Raw genomic sequence first — 17,726 nt, 5'->3', positions numbered from 1 at the left:
CAGTTACAGCGACATAGTTCGTATTCGTGGGTTTATGCTCTTCAATATGATCGGCCTAAATGGTGGTGGTCTATGAATGGCCATCCGTCGGTCATCTGAGATGATCCATCCATGGCTCACTTCTGGATCACGCCGCATGCATCGAGGTGCACTTTGCTTGACCACATTCTAGAACCCGAAGAGACCTATTTGTACCAAGGGATAGTTGCAAATCATGTAGCTTAGCAATACGCAATATTCTTGGTGAGGTCTTATGAATGGCGATGATGGAAGGTGTTGAACTGATAACCGAAGTAGCTTGGCATGGGCACGACTATAAACATAGGCATTACAGAAGGAAAAACACTTAGGGACGCTTGAGATCACATGACCCAGGCCAAGGGACCGCGCTGCCTATCATTTGCAGTGAGTGGTACGTCTACTGACTCTGTCAGCTTCATGGTGGCGGATCTGGGTAGCAGTCGCGATACAGTTACTGGCTCTCTCTCTCTCTATTTTTTTTTAAAAAAAAAATTACGACGATTCTCGCTGAAGGGGTTCGAATCACATTAAATGTAAGTAGCAAAATCAGATAAGCAGTTCATAACAGACACAACATTTACGCAATAAATCTAATTGATATGAGCCAAAGCAAGTCTAGTAAAAGTAGCCCTGCCGCTGTAAATTACTGTCTTGTTCTTTCCCGCCAGATTAGAACGATATAGCGACCCACCCATATCCACAAAATAGATATGTTTATTGACCATGTCCAAACGTAGACCAATTGCCTGAATGCGACACCGTCAGTGGGAATTCAGATTGTTGATCTATCGAACGAGACATGCCTCGTGCAAGTGCCGGGTTAGAATCGTGAATTGAAGGGCAGCGACTTTCTTATTCTCGCTTCCAACATATCCGCGATTGACTGAATTACCGAACGGGTATTCACCGCGGTTAGTCCAATATAGGTTTTCATTCGTAGAGTCGATCTCCAGATCGATCGGTTCAGGCAGGTTGTCAAAGAGTGTTTCGATATCAGAACGGGTGGTGGCGGTTGTACCAGAGGGCATGGTGATATTGGCTCTCAGGATTCTTCCTTTGCCAGATTTACTAAAGCCCTTTTGGGTCCAATAGAACTTGCCGTGCTTTGGGTCAACAGCAATTCCCACACACTACAAGCAAAAGCCAGAATCAGGTTTAGCAAAAATACACAGCCTGCTGACACTGTAACCCGGTAGAAAGGTTGGGGTTGTCGTACCCTGTTGGCCTGGTCATTTTTATCAGATGCTTTGTTGTAGTGGCCGGTCTGAATTATGATTTCATGTTGGCTTCCATCGAAGTTGACACGGTGGACCTGCAATCCCTCGTGGTCGCAGAAATACAGCTTCTTGTTAACATGATCAATGCATAGTTGCTTTGGCGTATGCATTGCCCCAGCTGGGACGATATCGTCTTGATGTCGGGGCCATCAAGGTTTGACGACTGAACGGATCCATTGTTTTCAGACGGAATTCCCATATTAGTCCAGAAAATCCGACCTTCACTGAAACTAATGTCAGTTCCGTCAGGGCCAGACAGGCCGTCGACTAAGGTTCTCGCGGTTTTACCATCGGTAACATAGATCTTGCCAGCAAAGAGAAAATCTACAGGAAACATTTTCACCCAACCCTAGATCAAGGGCATACAACGTCGGAGCGGCTAAGTTGTCGTGATGGCCAGGCTCCTGGGTCGCAGGTTTAGTAGCATAACCAGCAAGATAAAGGCCTCCATGGCCAGACTTAGCACCTAGCTTTCCCTCATTGACGTAGTTCTTTCGTAGCCAGTCGGCCGTGTTTTTACCACTGAGACCACGCTCCTGGATGTAATTGTCCTCGATAAAGGCTACGGTGTCGAGACCATCTGCATCCATCCAGCGCAGGGACCCATTTTCGACCCGAACATCTCCGCCTGTTTTAGAGTCGTGGTGAGTGTCATCGTTGTCGAACAAGATTAAGGATCGGGAGGCCGTACCCATAAAGAGTCAATCTGTTTCGGATCACTTACTCCCTCGGCGAGAATTGACATAGTCTTCCTTTTCACGACAGCCCAAAGGCGGTTGATGATGAAGCTATTTGCTGGTCAATTATTCAAAAAGGAGGGACGTGTACCCAGTAGATTCCCTGAGTGCTACTGCCGGCAATAAGCCAATCTCCTTGTGCTTCTGGACCAGGAAAGGGAATATCTCATCATACGTATGTGTACTTGTCATCAACTCTACAATTCGACTGCCAGGAGGCATCGTACAGTGGACATTCAATGCACGCTTTTTGGACTCAACGTCCATATCAGCGAGCATCAGCCGTGATTTAAAAGATGACGAATTCGAACCAAAGATACAGTCCTTCGGCGCTTTCCGCGCCAGATCTCCAAATGTTGAGATCTTGAGGTTGAGCTTCTCTGGAACGGCCTCGACTACAAACCAGGCATTTTTGACTGCAGTGTCCAGGTCTTCAAACGCAGCAAACTGCCCTCGCCTTGGGTTAGTGTCTCCGAGCACCTCGGCAAAGTTGGCAATGTTGTTGTTGATAAATTGGAGGGCACCATTGCGCTGGTCTGCGTTAGGGTCTCTAATCGTAATATCGCACCCTGCTGCGACCCAAGAGGTGGCAATTCGACGACCTAAAATATAAAAATGGTGAGTGCATTAATCCACTATTTCAGGAGCATAATTCCTACCAAGCACGCCCGCACCAGAACCGCGACGGGCCGAGGGCCGATAATAGGTGCCCGCCATGCCATGTTGTCTCGAGACAGGTTATATGACACCGATGCTGTTTCAGTTGGATATTGTATGGGCAATAGAATAGAATTCCCGATATTTAATTACATATATACGAAATAGGCTCCATAAACTCCTGCAATACTACGAATCAACGGTTGTTTGGTAATATCAGGGTCCACACTATTGTGTGGTTCACTCCGGGAGGGTTTCTAGCGTCATAGATTTAACTAAGTTTAGAAACACGTCAGGTGTTTTGGAAAGACAAAAATATCGCGACTTGCGCCGCTGAGTATGTACAGTACTTCCTAGCGGAACCCATCAGGACAGATCCAGTCCATAATCTATGCAGGAAGTGGCAGCTTCAATGCACTGTTACTGGTTAGTGCTAAGATATTAAATTACCCAAGGTGCATGACGAACTGTTTCCTCCCCTCCGCTGGGTGTTTCTGGGCCCATGATATCATGGATGATTCCAGTGCGGTTTGAGACACAATCATCGGGGCCGAGGCCAAAGTTAAGATTCCACTTTTGAAGCCATCGGGCCAGAACAATTTGGCCCCTTGACTTTTTATACTTTTATAACTGTGGGTATACCAGACAACAGTCCGTTGTGGTACCATACACAGATTAGGACGCTTGCAATTTGCCGGGAAAAGAACAGAGAATCCGCATAAAAAGATATGTACACAATCTGCTACTGTATCTGTTCCCATCCGGAGGTATTTCAGTACAGAATCAGACCACAGTGGGCTTCTCCACAAGTTTTCCCACTAACTACACTGCATCGCTCGAAGCCCGAGAATGGAACCCTTTGAACTGTAAGACCGCTGCGCCGTGCTAATCCTGGACCAACGCAAAATGAGCGGTTTGCACCTGAGAGGGTTCAGGAAGGATGATTTATGGGTTATGGCGCATAACAAAGTATGTTCACATACTACATTGAAGGTGGCTATACTTGCTCAAAAGATTGCTAGGTGTACGATATCGCAGCATATGTCGAGGATTGTTCGTAGTTCGGCTCCTCGAAAATAGAACTATACTTGCTATTAACCTCATTAACCTCGCTAGCCTTGGTGAAAGACCCAGGGGGTGCATGTGTCTAGGTATTTGATGCTGCTCCATGGCGTTCTTTAAGTATATTTATACTTCACTGGCCTAATAGACTTAAGAACACCGCCGAGGAAGAAGATATATGGAGCCAGTCACTGAAAAGAGTTTGCCCATCTACTCGTTCACAACCAACGAAGTCAAGAAAAAAATCAACAACCACCAGTTATCAGCAGTCTATCGCAATCTTGAAACCCCATATTAGACAGTGACAGAAAGCTAATGCAGAGACAGGCATGCCACTCGCGGAGAGATGAGGAATCATGCCCGCAACGTTTTGTGCTTTGAATTGGGGTAAGGTTGAGGCTTACATTATCCCACTGCCTGTCTTTTTCCTGTACTTTCCACATCTGCTGCAGGCTCCTCAGACGGCTTGGTAGTTCCACCTTTTGCTAGACTTGATGTAAGCCCCCAACCTTGGGCCCAGTTGAAAAAGTTGTCCTTGTTCCACCCTTTAACGTCACGCAAAGCTGCGGTATTTTCACCATAGTGTGCTGCTTTGTGATCTTCTAATTTTGGGTCAAGGTAATTGGTGAAGCTGGCCTTGCTGTCTATAGAATATCTCCTTAGCCTCTTGAACCTTTCCAGGAAGCACTCCATATTCATAAACAACCAGTTATCCTCCCACTGCATCATGATGTGAACATGATAAACGCCGTCATGTCAGGGAAACGATACCATCGGGTTGGCCTGCCCCCAAATTAATGAATGTCACCTGTAACAGTGCCCGGTCTCCCGCAAACTGCGCTCTGAAGGTTTTCATCTCGTTTCGGATAATCCTTATCTCTGGTCGCTCGTTCTTGAAAACATATATGTAGATTCGGTAGTTGCTGGCAGAGGGTGATGAATTGATAACTCCCTCTGACCACTGAGCCATGAGCCCTCCCATTCAGAAAACGCGAGATCTTTCCTCCGATTCTTGTCGATGGTCATTTCATTTTGCCACGAGGCAGTATAGAACTCATGCATTGTGTTCATGAATTCCGCTTTATCTTTTCGCCTGGGTGACATGGCGAATCTCCCAGCGACCACATTGGGACCCTTCAATTGTTGAACGGACTTCTTCGGCTGGTCACAAACCTCAAATTTTGCTCCGCCGGCACCGCGGAGGGCTCGAAATAAGTCCTGCCTTTATTTGACCGGCTCTCCGCATTTAAAGGCTTGGATCCGTGCTACTTTTTTGTCGTCGGCGATCACAATAGTAAACTCTTCCAGCGTGTCGCATCGCGTGCCGAAACTTCTTCCAAATGGGCTGAGGCCAACCCCCAAAGTAAACCACTCACTTCTACTGTCGGGCATCGACCTCCATTGATAAAGTATCCGTCGAGATGACCCGTTGACCGATTGCTTGATGCGTGTCCCCAATGTGCACCGCCTGCTATTGTCACGAGTGTTCTGTCCTTATTGAGCTCGACTTGATTCATCATGACAAGGTCCAACAAGATGCCTTCGTGAGAGCTGGAGAATCAAGAATCATTCTTTATTTCTAAAGCAGTATCTATTGATATCATGATGTAAAGCTACGGACTCTAATTCACTGTTCGAACTACATCATCAATTCCCCTTGCAACATATTGGACATTTCGCTCATTCACTGTATCATGGTGTTAGTAAGGGCTAGCCCACTATGAACTTGGCCAGTTTGTTGGGATACTTACGCCCAGAAATTGAGATCCTACCCGATTTCAGCATGTAAATGTGATGCCTTTCTCGAATTGCAAATACTTGACTCTCAGAGAGCCCAACATATGTGAACATGCCAATCTGGTACGAATTAGTCAACTGAATTTCAGACGCCCTTAAAGCCAAGAGAAGAGCAAGACTTACCTGGCTCACAACATGCTTCCAATCACCAGGTGTTTGTAAACTGACCAACTCATGATAGAGCGCATGTCTCATACGCTGGATCCTCTGACTCATTGTAGTAAGGTCTTCTAACCATTTACCACGGAGATATTTATTTCCCAGCACAGTCCGGACAATTTCCGCGCCTCCCCTTGGGGCCATAGAGTACTCCCCACGAACGAGATGGCACAAATTTGCCAGTATATCTTGAGCTACACCATTGCTGTTGGGATAGGTCACAACATGCAAAGCTCCAACTCGCTGGCCATATAATCCGAAGTTCTTCGAGAATGACTGCGCCACGCAGAACTCGAGCTGGCACGCATCCTGGAAGAAATGCCGTATGGCCCATGCATCCTTCTCGGCATCTCCCGAGGCAAAGCCTTGGTAGGCGAGATCGAAGAAAGGAATGATTCCTTTATCTTTGCATAATTGAGCCAGGACTTCCCACTGTTCGCGGGTTGGGTCTGCACCTGTGGGGTTATGAGCGCATGCATGAAGGATAACAACGTCGTTCTTCTGCGCTGATTCCGATATTGTTCGAACCGTTCCTTCAAAATCGAATGACCGGGAACTACGATCGTAGTACGGGTACCCCTTTCTCGGCACACCGGCCAGTTCCCAAATGGTGTGATGGTTTGCCCAGGTAGGCTCGGGGATCCAAACGCAACCTGGTCGCACATTGCGAGCCAACAGCTCAGCACCTAATCTGTTTGCGCCTGTTCCTGACACGGTTTGGATAGAAACAACCCTGCTCCTTTGTTTCTCCGTCGTGGACAGATCTTCCTTCTTCTCGTCAAATCCAAAGACGAGGTCAGCAGCCAGCCGAAGGAACTCGCGGTCGCCTTGAATGGTAAGATATTCATGTCTGTTGACATCTCTTGCCTCGTAGATCGCCTTTTCTGCATCTTCAACGACTCGTAATGGCCATGGTAAGCCGTCGGCGGTGCGATAAACGCCTATTCCCAGATTCACTTTTTGTGGGTGAGTATCTTGTATGTAGGCACCGTTGACTGAGAAAGGCTCGTCGACTGGTATCGGGGGAAGATTTGAGAATAGCGAGTTCGACCGGTCTTTCCTGGTGACGGACGGCGATTCAGAAATTGAGCCCATCTTGGGAGAAATATTCAATTGGTGGTTTCTTTTCCGGAGTTAATCTCCTCGGTCCTTTGTTTTCTTAGTACTTCAGTCGAGTTTATAGACTTCGGCCTCGTTGAAATACCCGGTCGCAGCCGTCGAGAACCGTCCAAGTTCCGCTTGCAGAAAAAAACATCCGAAAACTACCCGAGCAAGAAAAAATTTAGTGCTTTGGCCGGAGGAACTTGATGTCGGTGCGGTTCGTCAATGTTTTTGCGTGCCTATCATACAAGAAAGAAAATTGGCAATAACATGCAGGGCAACACTAAGGAGTGCTGGTGACCTACGGGTATGAATTATGTTGGATCATTTAGAGCGACTAAGTAGTATTATAGCAGAGTAATACAAACTTATGAGAGATACATAGACATTTTGCTGCTAAACCTTTCTCGCGATTTGATATATGTTAGTATGAGGAGCATTTCCATCCTCAAAATAGGCGTTTGGTCCCATTGTATCGGCCATATCTAGTTGTCTCTTCCGTGTTTTATCCCTCCCGTTTCACTCCATATATCTTTAGCGCCATAGATGAGGCAATCAGCGCCAACGAAGTAAAATTAGAATTCGCTTACTGAAAAGCTTGACAGGAAACGGGTCAGAGGAGACGAAGAGCTAAGACATTCATTTCGCTTCCCACATCATTCATAATAAAACTGACCTCAAGCGACCAGAATGCTTCGTTCCGTGAGCTTGGTGGGCCCCAGAAGTTGTTGGAACCCCAACCCTAATTAGATTTTACTCCCCCTGGACATGGGAAACCACAAATCGTGCCAAGGTTTGAACAGAGCCCTTATCTCCGGTTTCAGGCTGGAACTTCTAGCGCTATTTTTTCCCACGTAGGGCCGCTGTGTCTACTTTGATCAAAGTTTTCGTGGTTTATTATGGCGACTTGAACTGTCTAGGGCCCTATTGAATCTTCCGTGTTATGGTTTCGCTGACTCGGTAATGTAAGTTGCTTCGTGGTGGTGAATAACGTCCATGTCCTCATGAGAGGTGAGTAATATGAAGATGGCCAATACGCTGGCGTATTTCACTAACCCATCACCTGCATATAAAGGCATCTCGCCCGTCTCTTCCGGTGTCATTCTGTAAATGTATCTTGTAATGCCCTAAAAATGAGGTTCTAATTGCGTTCGGCTGTCATGTCTGAGTGCTCAGATATTCCACGGATTTACCGCGAACCTCCTGGGGTTTGCTACCGACCTAAGGGCCAAATCGCGGCTCAGCTGCAAGACGAGCACTTAACGCCCCGAATGGAGCACCGTATGACTGGCAACTGCTAGGCAACTCACTCTCACTTAGAAAGGTCGAGGGCAACACTAAGCTTGTAGACTGACCCACCTGCCACCTCTTGGTATGATAGGGCTGAGTGTATGTACTACTTGTAGCCTCGACCCCTTAAACTAGAGGTGGGGCCATCTATTTTAGGATGCGTGCTACAATGGGTTTCGAAAGGGCTATAGGTGGATTAATTGATGTGTTAGTCCATCATTTCCTCATCTGGAGTTTGGGAGGTCGTATACAGCACATTACGGGAGCTGAGACGAGTGCTGATGTTACTATTACACTCGCTGTTCAGGCCACCCTTCAATCCTTCGCCTCCTGCTAAAGTAGAGGGAGCCGTATATGTTGGCTAGCTGAGCCGGTAGAGTTACATCGGAGGTTTCACAAGGCTAAGACATACCCAATGAAGACCCACAATTCCTGTACACCACCGGGCCCTATATCGGCTGAAATCCCGTAAGTCGTGGAAATCTGGGCTGGGAGCCATGGTTCGGCATTTGCAGTATCTTGACATGGTACGTCGAGTTATTTTCCTTAAGATTTGTACCTCACTTGCTACGACAAATCTTGAGGACCGCAAGATGCTTACGGTGGCACGGTGAAGGCTAAGGCAAAACTATTTTTTTTATGGCTCGGTTGCAAGAGATACCCCATAGTCTGAATGTATTATTTCCCCTATATTTCCATGCAACGGTCCTACGTAGCATAGTTTCACTATAAGAGTTCTACTGCACGTCATTTTCATAGGCCGCTCTGCTGCGTAATCAGGGAGTGCTTTGGTAAATGTCCTTCTACGATGCTTTCTCCAATACTCTTGCCTCTATTGGAAGCGTCACTGCGCAAGCTGCATGGATGTGGATCAACTAAAATATCGGAATATAGGAACCATAGGTTGTCTAGTATGCAGGAGGGGTTCGAGGTAAGACATTCGGGACTACCGGGGTTAGAGATTCAGATTCGCCTATCTCGAGATGAGATGGAGAGGGGTTATATTAATTCCACCTTCATCCTTAACAACCTTGACCGAAGACTAACAGCTACCAGAGATGCTAGATGATTAACCTGCATCATTCACGAGTAGTGTTTGGTCATCTTCCACGAGTTCCACTTCCAGATTAATCTGATATGCGCGACATGTCTCGCAACTCATTCCGTCCCGGTAGCTCATCACCATCGTCCAGATTCAAGTGGATGAGAAAGGTGAACGGCGACGACAGCGTCAGAGATGAACACAATAACAACGAACAAATCAGGGAGTTCCTTGTAATGGGTCGTCCAACACAGCCTGTTTGCTCGGATAACTCTGCATTGGATGATGCTGGTATATTGCATCCCTGGGCAAAAGCACAGGGGGCACTCATCCACCGTGAGAAAGCCTTTCATCTTTGTTTAATATCGACAGCTAAGAGTGTGGATTACAGTAGACCAGCCCGATCGGAACAACAGCCCGGAACCCCTTTCGTTGATTCCATCGCCCGATCATAGAGCATCGGCGTCCGATATGGCCATTTCAAAGAGCGAGAATAAACCAACCATTCCCCTTACCTTGGCAATACGACCACCACTGCCGCCCGCGAGTATTACGGGCTGTGGCAATCACAGCAAGCTGCAGCTTAAGGAGAGGTTAGACCGTTTGTTTGCGGCGCACCTTGATGCCTTGAAGCCAGTCGAGCTGGTGGAGGCGGATGGGTGGCTCAGGGCTGCCGCCTGGTGGTGTGCCAAGGGAAAAGACGCGTTAAGTGTAAAACTTGAACGTGAGCAGGAGACAAGCCAAGCTTCCATCGATCTAATTCAAGGGGCTGTCGACATTGCGAAAGCCTGGTGGATATGTGAGCATATCACCACGGAACAAACATTGGATGGCCTGTTAGACAATAGAGGTTCCTACAATGCACTCATTGACCAAATTCAATGTGTTCAGGACTGCAATTACTCCCTAAAAGAAACCCTCAACACGTTTCTCCTAGGCGAGGAGGATTTTATCTTAAAATCGGTCGATCTGCGGTTGTGGGTGCCTTGCCCAACATATCCGAACGAGATAACCGAACTCCTTCACTTTTATAGCGGGCTTGAGCAAGACCAAAGGAGTATTGGCCCTTTGATTTTCCAGGATACAGCAAACACCTTTTGTTACGGAACTGAATTCGCCATCCTCACCCTATTCACCGATGATGGCGACTCCCCGTGCGACTCGGTCGAATGTGTCTTCTCATTTCTCAGATCCAGATCCAGTGAACGAATAACTACGCTTATCAATAGTCAGACAAACGTTGTTCACTTTGAGGTCTACTCGAGCAGGAAATGGGGACTGTCGTGGCTCGATGTTGAGTGGGATCCACCTCGGTCATCAATGGAGGTAGTTCTGAAAACAGGTTACATCGCTCAATTTCGATTCTCAGCGAAAGGCTTCCAGCTGGTTTGGAACCTTTCACAACAGATCATGAACACGGAACCCGATCTGGATGCTAGCCCTCTGGAAACTCCAGTGTTGCAAGATACCCTCGCAGCGTGTCACTATACCAGCCACAACCGACCGACCGATTTTCCATTGGACCCCGTGGAGTCCTGCACAATCCGGCTGTTCGAGAGGTTCCAAGTGATTCAGGACGGGTATATTGAACAAAGGCTCCATCAGGGATTTCGAATCTTGATTACTACACCCCAAAATTGCAAGACAATCTGCAGGGCGTCACACATTCTTCTTACCAGTGTCCCGTTATTTTATAGTGTGTGTGAGACTGAAAAGGGATCACCAGGGCTGCTGTTGCACGTTGTGGAGAATAACTGTCGAATATCCATCTCCCTCGCCTGTAAGGACACCACATCCCGGAACCACCTACACGCCGTTCTGACTGGGATCGCTCCGGCTTACAATGAGACTGATCCGCAAGCATTTGTAATTCGCTGCTTCGTTGTCTCGGAGCCTCATGACCGAGATTCCGGCATACAGGGTGACCGTTATCTGGAGGTTGGGCCTAGCGTTGCATCCGTGATAGAGGAACGTGGACCTGAACGAATTCCATATGGAAACACCGTACGCTCGGAGTCACTACGAGTCCTTATCCAGACGGAATGGGGCTCACTGACCGATCGAATGAATCTAGGTGAGTGGCACTCGACTTTCGATGCTGCAGCGGCCGGGGGGCTAACTTACTGCAGCACCCTCAGACTTGAGAATCGGGCTCAGCGTCTTTGATAACAAAGTCCTTAGTATCTTCCGTCCCCCTCAGCGCGACTTGACGGTTTGCGTGTCCCAAGACCTGATCCACCACGATCTTCCGAAAGCCCTAAAAGCGTTGACATCTGAAATCCAGACGAAGTCTACCCTGCGGAAGATTGAATTCTCCTCAGTGGAAGGTACACATCATGGCGACACCTTTCTGCGAAACATACGCTAATGCTACAATTTGTCTTCAGATCTCCATAAATTCCAAGAAGCTATAACTGGATGTCGAGTTCGCTTTGACGGGTAAGTCACCGTTACTAGCACAGAACAATACCAGTGCGCTAATCCGTGTTGTCTCACGCAGAACCGCAAGCCGTGTCGTTATCGACCGTCAACGAAGACTTATTCCTATCCCCTGTCGCATCGAGGCCCGATTCACTCGCATTCAGATAATTCAACGGAGGAATAAGTTCCAGTTGCTCGCCTTTTTTTATCGAGCGTCTCACGGAAACTGTATGAATTTTGAGATAAAGTGCACAGATGAGTTTGAGTCGGTTGACAATAAGGGTGAGTATGCGGTTCGGCTCAGGGATGCCAAGTTCGCTTTGCCACGATCAAAATCACTGGGGCTTGTGTGCCTGAATGAGCTGGACTATCCCCTCGAGCACAACGACATATACATCATGTTCACTGACGAGAAAGGTGAGATAACGTTGCTTTTGCTGTTTGATTCATGCTGACTCGGTGGAACAGAGAGGGATAAACTGATGGTTAACCTTCCTGGACAAAGCGGCGTGGTCTAATAGTTAAATGTGTAATCGCTTAAACCCATCGGCCATAACGAAGTGAATGGTAGTTTCTTTTATCAGCTCGCTCTAGCTCTACATGTTTGCTAGTAACTTTTTAAGTCCATGTGCCGACTCTTCTATTCTCATTGAATTTTCAGAGAATCCCCCTATATGGTGGCTTCCAACACGTCCAAGGCCGATTCGTTCTCCAAGCCCGGTCGACCGGAATACAGACCTGTGATGTATATTGTTTTTTGACTTCTTATATTTTCTTTTCACGTTTGTACTCAATTGTATGCTTAAAACTTCACTTAGTAGAGGCTTTTGTTTAGATATACGCTACTGGAGCTATATTGAGCAAGCCGTATAACACGGTCTTCAAAATACACAAAACGACAATGGATCTGACATGTCAAGATGACGGGTATGAAAGGAGCTTCAAAGAAGGGGCAACCAATTTAAGATTCTTGGCGAGCAATAAAATCTCGATAATCACCCAAGATAGCAAAACAATAAGTATTTGAAGTGATTAGCTACTTTCAGATCCTGACCTTCATGAGGCGGATTATTCCAATAACCGGGGTTTGAACCAATATGGATCTTTTTTTTAACAGTCAATAAAATTCTAAGTTTAGCAACCTGATACCCTTCTCTAAGTCACACATCTCAGAGCCTTGTTTGCAATATAGCCAGCGATCCTGAGTATCAGCTCTGAAGCATATCTTTCTTCAATAATATCCTACCTCCAACATGTACTGCCCTACCTCCAAAAATGAATGGTTGTTTTGTGGAGCCTTGTTTACACAGGGATTAGTAGTCACCCTTTTAGAAATGTTGGTATAGGAGCTTGTGGCCTCCCCAAAGGGGTGAGACGTACTGACTGATATTGAAACATAGCTTCCTACTCATCGAGTGGCTGTTCTGGGTGAATCCCAATATCACACAGGTCCAGATCTCCTATACTATTCCTATCGGAATGGGCATCTTAATCTTCGCCTGCGTGTACGAAGCACTCCTCAGTCTTGACGCAATTCACCACAGGAACAACATCTCCCTCGCCGCAATCTGTTTTAGCAATATGTTTGTTCTCGTATACGCGAGCATTCAGTATTTAGAAACACAAACTGTTGTCACCGGAGTTAGATATGAGTACGATGGGGTGCGCCGTCGCTTGGTGGACTCTGTGAAAGACATGTGGAAAATTATGCAGCCGGCGGCACTGATCATTCCCATAGTTATTGGGATGTGTTCTATCGCTATGGTCCTTGGAGCATATCGACTTCAGCGAGAATACACATGGCTGATATATAAGGCCATTAACGGCAGTCCCACCCTCCGGCTGCGTTATCTTGCATACGAGGTAGACCCCATTTTCTGTCGTCAAAGACAAACCCGTTTATTAACAGTATCCAGTGCTACCTGGTTCTGGCGAAATACGTTTTCTTTTTCTTGGTTGCCTTCATCGTGGAGTACAGTCTAGTGGACGTCCATTTCGACGAACCGGAATATAGCCTCACCTTGGCCTTGATCCCAGCTTCCTTCATGGCGCTCGCCCTCGGGATCTACTGTGTGAAGAAGGAGTTGAAATGGGCCATGGTTTTCATTATCGTATGTCGTCATGGCCACCCATGGAGTTTTTGTGGGCCTAATACTGATATAACCTAGATTTGCTTTATAGGACTCCTCGTATATCTCCTCAGCCGTGTTGTTGTCCTCTGCGGCACATCGCAACGTGCTCACACAGCTAGCAAAGACGTGATGCTACTTTTTGCCAGCATAACACTCGCACTAACGGTTCTAACCGTGGGAACTGCCATCCTATGCGTCATAAATTTCGACCATGGTGTAGCAAGCATCAATCCTCGCCAATCTCGGACTTCAGTGGTGTCTCAGAGAGCATATAACGTGCAAGACCCCGCTTACACCAACCAGGGTAGCGATCTTCAACAGAACGGCCGGTTTCCCATTGCGTGAATGTTCGATATCGAGACAGCTGGCACTTTCTATACTCTCTTAATACTCATTGTACTACCAGACCATCGCTTCCATGTACCTACTACATTATTTAATACAGATTTACCTCCTTTACTTGTTCTAGATCTACCGCGCTTCATTTTTATTTCGACTGACTACTAGATTGCGTATTTCCCAGGTTGTTCAGGGGGCTTCATGATGCGCCTCAACAAACTACTCGTGACAAGGGTAAGATCACGGCACAACGTATATTTAATTATTTTAGCCTCTTCCCCAGAAAGTATGTAGATATCTTATTAATAGTTGCAACAACAACAACAAACAACAACAACCATGTCTTAGTGGAGCTCATATTCAATCAAAATATCGCACGCAGCAAATAGTGTAGGAGAGTGGACATCTTGAAGGCATTCTCCACATAGAACTAGTGCAGGGAAACATGTATTATACAGCCAGCTCAATATAGTACTTTGATATTCCGTGATTAGAGGTTGGTGGATACTAAAGGGACTAATACAGGTGGTCCAATCAATTGGGAATGAAAAGTTGAGATAGCTTCGGCATGACGCAAATGCAACCTAGTTACTATGAAAGGCTTTGGATCACGACAACGGTCTGGACTATCGTAATGGATATTGCGCCATTCTTTCAGGATAAATGTTTAATTTCACGCCCTATATCCAACGGCGTGGTGAAAATATCAACAGCCTTAGGGCGGGACCGGACGGCTGTCGTCGGCTAGTCTCGGCCTCCCGATCCTTCTCTAAGAAAAGAGTCCGCCCGAAAATCATTAGAGCAGCTTGGCTTCAACGTGAGCTTCGCATTTTTTACAGTTTTTCTAGTGTCTCACCGACCGATGTCGGCCCTGACAGACTTCTAGGAGGGCCATACTTGCTTTTGGAACTCTTTCATACTCCGAGAAAGAACGGTCAAAGACATTATTTTTGCAAATTCGAACTATAAGCCCCATTTAGACTGTAAACCCTACCCCCAATCACGTAAATTTAATGCCAATTCAATTAAATGTGGAGAATATGGTGGTGTGTCTAAGATTCCTTGGACGGCTTCTATGCCGCGCCGTTTGGTATATGCCCTAGGCGACCTGTTCTCAGTCGTCTTTTTTTAACACCTCCCTTCATGTCCAAACCTATATGATGTCCAAACTTATACTCGGTCATACTCTTTTATCTACTCATCCATCTTCGGCTCTGTCTGCTGCCCTATCTAAAGTCATATTCAGCGGAGTGTCTATTTCTCTAGCGAGCTTGTATAGCCAGGTACTAATCTAATAGCAACGATGGGCGCAAGATCTACTTTGTGCCGGGTCTTACATCAGTTTCAGTCACTTACAAGATTCTCCCCAAGAGTATCCGTTGTGCTAGAGGGCGACCCAGAAAAGCAACACACATATACTACCTACGAATGGGTTAAGGGCAAGGCTATTGTGACTGTTGATGTGGAAACCCCTTTCGATGCGATTCGAATTAGTTTTGAAGGTATCAATTTTAAAGCTCACACAAGATTATTTGTGGGCCATTTGCTAATGTGGATCTTTTAAGGTGTGGCCACAACAAGCACCGAGAGAGCGACATACTCTCTCAGGACTGCCATTGCCACTCAGACATTTCTGCGACTAATTCAACCAATTGCCTCAAGCCAATACCCAACTCCTCGAGTACTGCGACCAGGGCATCATTATGAATTCCCATTTTCGTTCGTTATTCCCCCGGCTGTCTCGCCGCAGTCCTGTGATCACGATATCAAATCAACCCACGTCCAGCTAGCTCATCAAATGTTACCGCCAACTGTGAACGATCCAAGGCTCCGGTATGATGATAGGTGTCCACGCGACGAGCAAGTCCCAGGCTCGTGTCGAATTGCCTACTCTGTTCGGGTGGTCCTAAAAGGGCGATCGTCCCGGAGCAGCAAAATGGCAAATCTTGTAGATTACCAGAGAGGTGTACGGGTTATGCCCCTAGCTGAACCAATGTATTGCCTTGGCGGGGACATACTCAGACCTGGGATTTACACACGAACTGAGCAGAGCCTCACATACGGCACTGCGATTGACAGGTCAGGCCAGGTCGTCGTTACATCGCATACCCTCCCCGTTTTGCTATCATATTCTTCTGAAGGTACCGCAGGCAAGGTACAACTAAATCTGCGGTTCAATCCTATCGGGAACGCCAGCCCTCCGCATCTGAAACGGGTCGTTGCCACATTACAATCCACTACGTTTTACAGTACGACTCCGTGGGAAGATTATCCCTCTCTGACTGACCGTGGTCTTGCGAATGGATGGGAACGCGAGGCGTGTATTGAGTCCTTCCCGATCGTTTCATCTCACAAGGGCCCGCTGGCATGGGTTGCACACTCTCGTTATGGCTCCACGTCAACTCGGAACTCTTCCATATCTCTCAGTGAAGACATCTACTACACAGCATGCATCGCTCTAGACGTCGCTCTGCCACCAGAACAAACCTACCTACCGACCTTTCATTCCTGCTTAATATCCCGCACCTACAACCTGAATTTATGTCTCTCTTATCGGACCCCAGCAACGAACAACTCTCTGCCCAACACCACCTGTCACATACCAGTGAGGTTACTCTATACGAGAAATGAGCCTAGTATGATCTCCTCTCAAGCTACCCCAGATCCGTTGGGTGTGGACTTTGATGACACGAAATTTGAATACCAACAGCAGCTTACCCAATTACCGGCATACTCCGATGTCATAGCTGGACTGATATGATGAAGAGCAGATTAGCTTTTATCTTTCAAAATTTCGACAAAGCGTAATAGGGGTGGAATTTATATACTTCATACTAATATAACAGCATGAAAAACCTCATGTATATAGCTTACTCTCACTTGTCTTAGTAGAGATCGCAAATACTTATGACATATAGATTCCAAGTAAAGCTCTCCGACGATACTAAATCTCCTTCAACCACTTAAGTAAACGCTAATGAAGTTTCTAAAGGATATCTAACCCAGGGAAACCGAGATGCATGTCGTCACATATCAAGAATACTTTGAGTTTATCCGATGTTGAGTTGACACGACTAAGAGAAAGGTTAAACTCAATAGCATTTTATTGGCTATGATACAGACACCCAGTGTATGAGTGCAGAACCAATCTGTAAATGATTCGAACAAGAGTATATTAAGAATTGGCCTGTGGGCACACCAACCTCGCCGATGGTAGCCGAGTGGACCCCCTCAGTATTCCGTCCTACAGTCTCCCCTTGGGTCCACTTGGTGTGTTCAAGCTTTGCTGGTTTATTTTCGGAACCTTGATCGGACCCTAATTTTGATGGCATTGCACAGCTCACCCTTGTGAGATGAGATCATTATCTGATTCTATTCCCATATCTAGGCTATCACTGGGCCATGTAGATCCTACCCTCAAATGTTGCAATGTTTCAGGCACTGCCACGGCAGAGTTTCTGATCAGCCGTTCTGCCACTGCAATCTGACTAAATAATCATTGTCTCTGTCTTGCCAGCTAATCTATCGAAACAAAATGAGTACATCGCTGGCCGAAGGGTAGCAGCTGAGAAGACTCGCCCCTGATTGAACGCAAATGGTGCTTGACCGAGAAGACAAAAGCTGGGGTTACTTATTCTATCTACTACCACGGGAGTAACCAGCAAGCTTGGCTGATTGCTCGCGCAACATA

General features: G+C 46.7%; 5 protein-coding genes across 5 annotated transcripts; 3 read left to right on the top strand and 2 right to left on the bottom strand.

Annotated features, from left to right (window-relative positions):
- Positions 1-611: 611 nt before the first annotated feature.
- On the bottom strand, positions 612-2,823 carry BDW43DRAFT_318796 (3-hydroxyacyl-CoA dehydrogenase family protein; the record flags this gene model as incomplete). Its single annotated transcript, XM_032048758.1, has 8 exons — positions 2,695-2,823; positions 2,127-2,637; positions 2,019-2,086; positions 1,634-1,926; positions 1,468-1,602; positions 1,238-1,393; positions 825-1,151; positions 612-767 (listed from the first exon to the last, which is right to left on the bottom strand). Exons 1-8 carry the CDS (start codon positions 2,750-2,752, stop codon positions 612-614), a joined length of 1,704 nt encoding a protein of 567 aa, XP_031901289.1. The 5' UTR covers positions 2,753-2,823.
- Positions 2,824-5,241: 2,418 nt separating this feature from the next.
- On the bottom strand, positions 5,242-6,821 carry BDW43DRAFT_55469 (pyridoxal phosphate-dependent transferase). Its single transcript, XM_032050232.1, has 3 exons — positions 5,675-6,821; positions 5,506-5,611; positions 5,242-5,441 (listed from the first exon to the last, which is right to left on the bottom strand). The coding sequence occupies exons 1-3, from the start codon at positions 6,803-6,805 to the stop codon at positions 5,377-5,379; spliced, it is 1,302 nt and encodes a 433-aa protein (XP_031901288.1). The 5' UTR covers positions 6,806-6,821; the 3' UTR covers positions 5,242-5,376.
- Positions 6,822-9,247: 2,426 nt separating this feature from the next.
- On the top strand, positions 9,248-12,082 carry BDW43DRAFT_310118 (uncharacterized protein; the record flags this gene model as incomplete). The annotated part of the gene is made up of 6 exons (XM_032046841.1): positions 9,248-9,479; positions 9,535-11,217; positions 11,273-11,470; positions 11,531-11,582; positions 11,644-11,981; positions 12,033-12,082. 6 exons carry the CDS (start codon positions 9,248-9,250, stop codon positions 12,080-12,082), a joined length of 2,553 nt encoding a protein of 850 aa, XP_031901287.1.
- Positions 12,083-12,817: 735 nt separating this feature from the next.
- Positions 12,818-14,165, top strand: BDW43DRAFT_299529 (uncharacterized protein; the record flags this gene model as incomplete). Its single annotated transcript, XM_032044735.1, has 5 exons — positions 12,818-12,900; positions 12,965-13,427; positions 13,481-13,675; positions 13,733-13,951; positions 14,142-14,165. 5 exons carry the CDS (start codon positions 12,818-12,820, stop codon positions 14,163-14,165), a joined length of 984 nt encoding a protein of 327 aa, XP_031901286.1.
- Positions 14,166-15,338: 1,173 nt separating this feature from the next.
- On the top strand, positions 15,339-16,796 carry BDW43DRAFT_310116 (uncharacterized protein; the record flags this gene model as incomplete). The annotated part of the gene is made up of 2 exons (XM_032046840.1): positions 15,339-15,537; positions 15,601-16,796. The coding sequence occupies 2 exons, from the start codon at positions 15,339-15,341 to the stop codon at positions 16,794-16,796; spliced, it is 1,395 nt and encodes a 464-aa protein (XP_031901285.1).
- Positions 16,797-17,726: the final 930 nt, after the last annotated feature.

Source organism: Aspergillus alliaceus (assembly GCF_009176365.1).
Source record: "Aspergillus alliaceus strain CBS 536.65 unplaced genomic scaffold BDW43scaffold_16, whole genome shotgun sequence".
Classification (NCBI taxonomy): Eukaryota; Fungi; Ascomycota; class Eurotiomycetes; order Eurotiales; family Aspergillaceae; genus Aspergillus; species Aspergillus alliaceus.
This window is presented reverse-complemented; position numbering and strand designations above follow the sequence as displayed.

Coding starts and splice junctions, on each gene's coding strand:
- BDW43DRAFT_55469 (XM_032050232.1), bottom strand. CDS start 6,805: ATGGGCTCAATTTCTGAATCGCCGTCCGTCACCAGGAAAGACCGGTCG. Junction 5,612..5,674: donor GGAAGCATGTTGTGAGCCAG/GTAAGTCTTGCT, acceptor AATTCGTACCAG/ATTGGCATGTTCACATATGT. Junction 5,442..5,505: donor TAGGATCTCAATTTCTGGGC/GTAAGTATCCCA, acceptor ACCATGATACAG/TGAATGAGCGAAATGTCCAA.